Here is a 2,731-nt window from a genome sequence, read left to right as displayed (position 1 = left end):
CGCTATGTGGCTGGGAGGGAGGAGTGGGTCAGCCGGGGCTGGGAGCCTGTTGCTGCCGGGCCAGACAATTCTGGGCAAGGCTCTTGGAGTAGCGATGCGTGGGGGAATTAGGGAAATAATCTGTCGCTGTTGATCCCAGAGGCGGGAATTTGCAGCGCGGTGCCAGGCCCCAGGCACGGAAGAGGGGGAGAACCAGGCCAGCAGACGTGTGAGCGGAGCTCCCGGCTGGAATGCACCAGCTCAGCAAGGGATTGTCCTCGCCGGGCCGGGCGGGTGCCGCGCCTGGAGCCCGGTGGCCGTGACAGCTGCCCGGAGCATGGCGGCCGCAGACAGCCCCTCCGCCGCCCTGCGCCGCGACCTCTGCACCCGCGGCATCCGCCTGGCCGGCAAGATGCGTGCGGATGTCCTGGACCTCCTGGACGCCTACGTGAGTTTGCCCCGCTCCTCCCGCCTGCCGCGGGGCTGGGAGCACTGGTGGGATCCGGGCAGCCGCGCTGGGGTGCGAGGACTCTGATAGCCGTGGCAGGAATGGGGCACGGGCTCTTGCTGGATCTGACTGCTGACACCTGGGCGAGACTCCGGGAGTTCGCGCTGCCCCGACACCTGCGGGGCTCGGCTGGGGGTTCCCCCCACGATTGTCCTGCCTCCGCTGATGGCCGGCGGGTCTCACCCTGCAGGTGGAGCAGCAGGGCCTGGACGCCTCGGCCAGTGTGGCGGCGGTGGAGGGGGTGCCGCTGGCGGCGGTGGAGCGCTGGGACGAGCAGACGGGCACCCAGCGGCTGCTGCAGAACCTGGCGGCCTACCGGGCCTTCCGCGCCCTGCTGGCCCAGATGCTGGAGGAGCAGCGGGAGCAGCTGGGCGAGGCCGAGGCGGGCCTGGGCCGGGCGCTGGCGGCCCTCCTGCTCCAGGTCTCGGCCTTCGCCTACCACCTCGAGGAGCTGCTGCGGCTGGAGAGCCGCGGGGTCCCCGGCGAGGAGGAGGAGGAGGAGGAGGAGGAGGACGGGCCGCCGCCCCCACCGCGCCTCAGCCTCTTCGAGCAGAAGCTGCGGGGCCTGGGCGTGCTGCGGGAGCTGGCCCAGTGGGCCGTCAGGTCCGTGCGGGACCTGCGGCAGCTCGCCAAGCCCAGCCCGGCCACCGGCGCTGCCCCCGGCCTGGCCGAGAGCCCCTGAGGGCGAGCACAGGGCGGGGGGTCTTGGGTGCCGTCGGGGCTCCTAGCCCGCCCTCTCCGAGGGCAGCTGGCGGCGAAGGAGGGGACGTGGAGGGGAGGGACCGTGTCATTAATCCCCGTGCTTTTAGTGCTGCTCCCCGTGGGGAAACTGAGGCACAGGCTGCAGTCTGCCCTAGAAGGGAGCGGGGATCCTCAGGGGTCCTTGGGCTCTTCCTGCTGGGCAGTTGAATTATCCCCCAGGAAGCGGCTTTGCTGCTTGCCCCCGGGCCTAGAGGCCGTGACCAGCGGCACTGCCCTTGTCTTTGGGATGTGGACCAGGGCAGGCAGATGCTGCCTCGGGGCTCTTGCGGATGCAGGGCAGGAGCGAAGGGACAGAAAAGCATCACCTGGTGAAAGGAGTCTTGGGACCTGCCCGCCAGCTGCAAGGCACAAGGCTTGGCCTCCTGCACGTGGACTCTCCTTCTACCCAGCTGGGTTGGCTGCTCTTTGAATTTCTGCTCTAACTGCTTGGGGGCTTTTTGGGGAGGGGGGGGAGCAATCAGGAGGGGAATTCTTAACTGCTTAGACATGATAATGGAGAGGATCTTTTAACTGAAAGGGGATCTTTTAGCAGTGATTCAGAAGCCCCTCTGCAAGGAGGTTAGTGCCTGCAAGGCTTGTTTTAGGACTGGGAATGGCATGGGAGAATCTGACAGCCCCAGCCACATCGTTCACCCTGTGGAGTGCTGGGATGTTTCACAGCTTCCTGGGCCGCGGTTCTCCTGCCGACTGGATGTGATGGCTGCTGGCTGCCGAGTGAATAAAAGGGCTAGGAGATCTACCAGGGTGATGTACTTCTTGGGGGAGGTGGGGCAGTCACCTCACCAGAGACCCTGGGCTGCCCAGTTCCCATTCCAGGCAAGGGACCATCCCAGTGGGGTGAGAGGTTTGGGGGGATGCGACCCACTTGGAGGTCGTGGGGAAGACAAAGGAGATGGAGGGAGGATGAGGAGGGTCACTGGGGTTCTGCCCTGTCCTGGTGCCACCCTGCCTTCTTCCCTGGCCTGTGAGAGGACAGGCAGCATGGGAGGAGAGCGGGGTCACAGAGCAGGGAGGAGGAGGGTGGGGATGTGCCCGGCCGGCTCTGCACAAAGCGGCTTTGTGGTGGCAGGTTGGGACGGCACCGGGCACAGTGCCTGCCCCAGCACCAGCAGCGTCTGCACGGGCACAGGGGCTCTGGGAGCACAAAGAGCAGGCCGGGGATGAGCCCCCAGTGCCATCCTGCCCACCCCGCTGACCACACGGAGTCAGCAGGGTTGGGGCAAGGGTGATTTGATGGCATTTGTTTTTTTATGGGTGATGCCTGAGAGGAAAAATGTGCACCTTCCTCATCACCACTTACTGCCTGCCCTCAGCTTTGCAGCTCAGACTGGATTATTTCAATCTTTATGCTTCCCTGCACTCGGGAATAACAATTTATTGCCCATTATTTTTTTTTCAGGATTAGTCAAAGCAAGTCCCTTCTCTGACAAGTATTTATCTTGCCCGCTGCTGTGTGCTTGAAGCCACCTTGCTCTTCTCCCC

The 2,731-nt window shown here is 64.7% G+C and overlaps 1 protein-coding gene across 1 annotated transcript; it reads left to right on the top strand.

The window, feature by feature from the left end:
- Window positions 1–316: 316 nt before the first annotated feature.
- On the top strand, window positions 317–1,169 carry CNTF (ciliary neurotrophic factor; the record flags this gene model as incomplete). Its single annotated transcript, XM_083862684.1, has 2 exons — window positions 317–427; window positions 678–1,169. 2 exons carry the CDS (start codon window positions 317–319, stop codon window positions 1,167–1,169), a joined length of 603 nt encoding a protein of 200 aa, XP_083718810.1.
- Between the last annotated feature and the right edge of the window lie 1,562 nt (window positions 1,170–2,731).

Source organism: Zosterops lateralis (assembly GCF_965231275.1).
Source record: "Zosterops lateralis genome assembly, chromosome: 6".
Taxonomy (NCBI): Eukaryota; Metazoa; Chordata; class Aves; order Passeriformes; family Zosteropidae; genus Zosterops; species Zosterops lateralis.
Note: the sequence above shows the minus strand (reverse complement) of the source record. Positions and strands in the feature narration are given on the sequence as shown.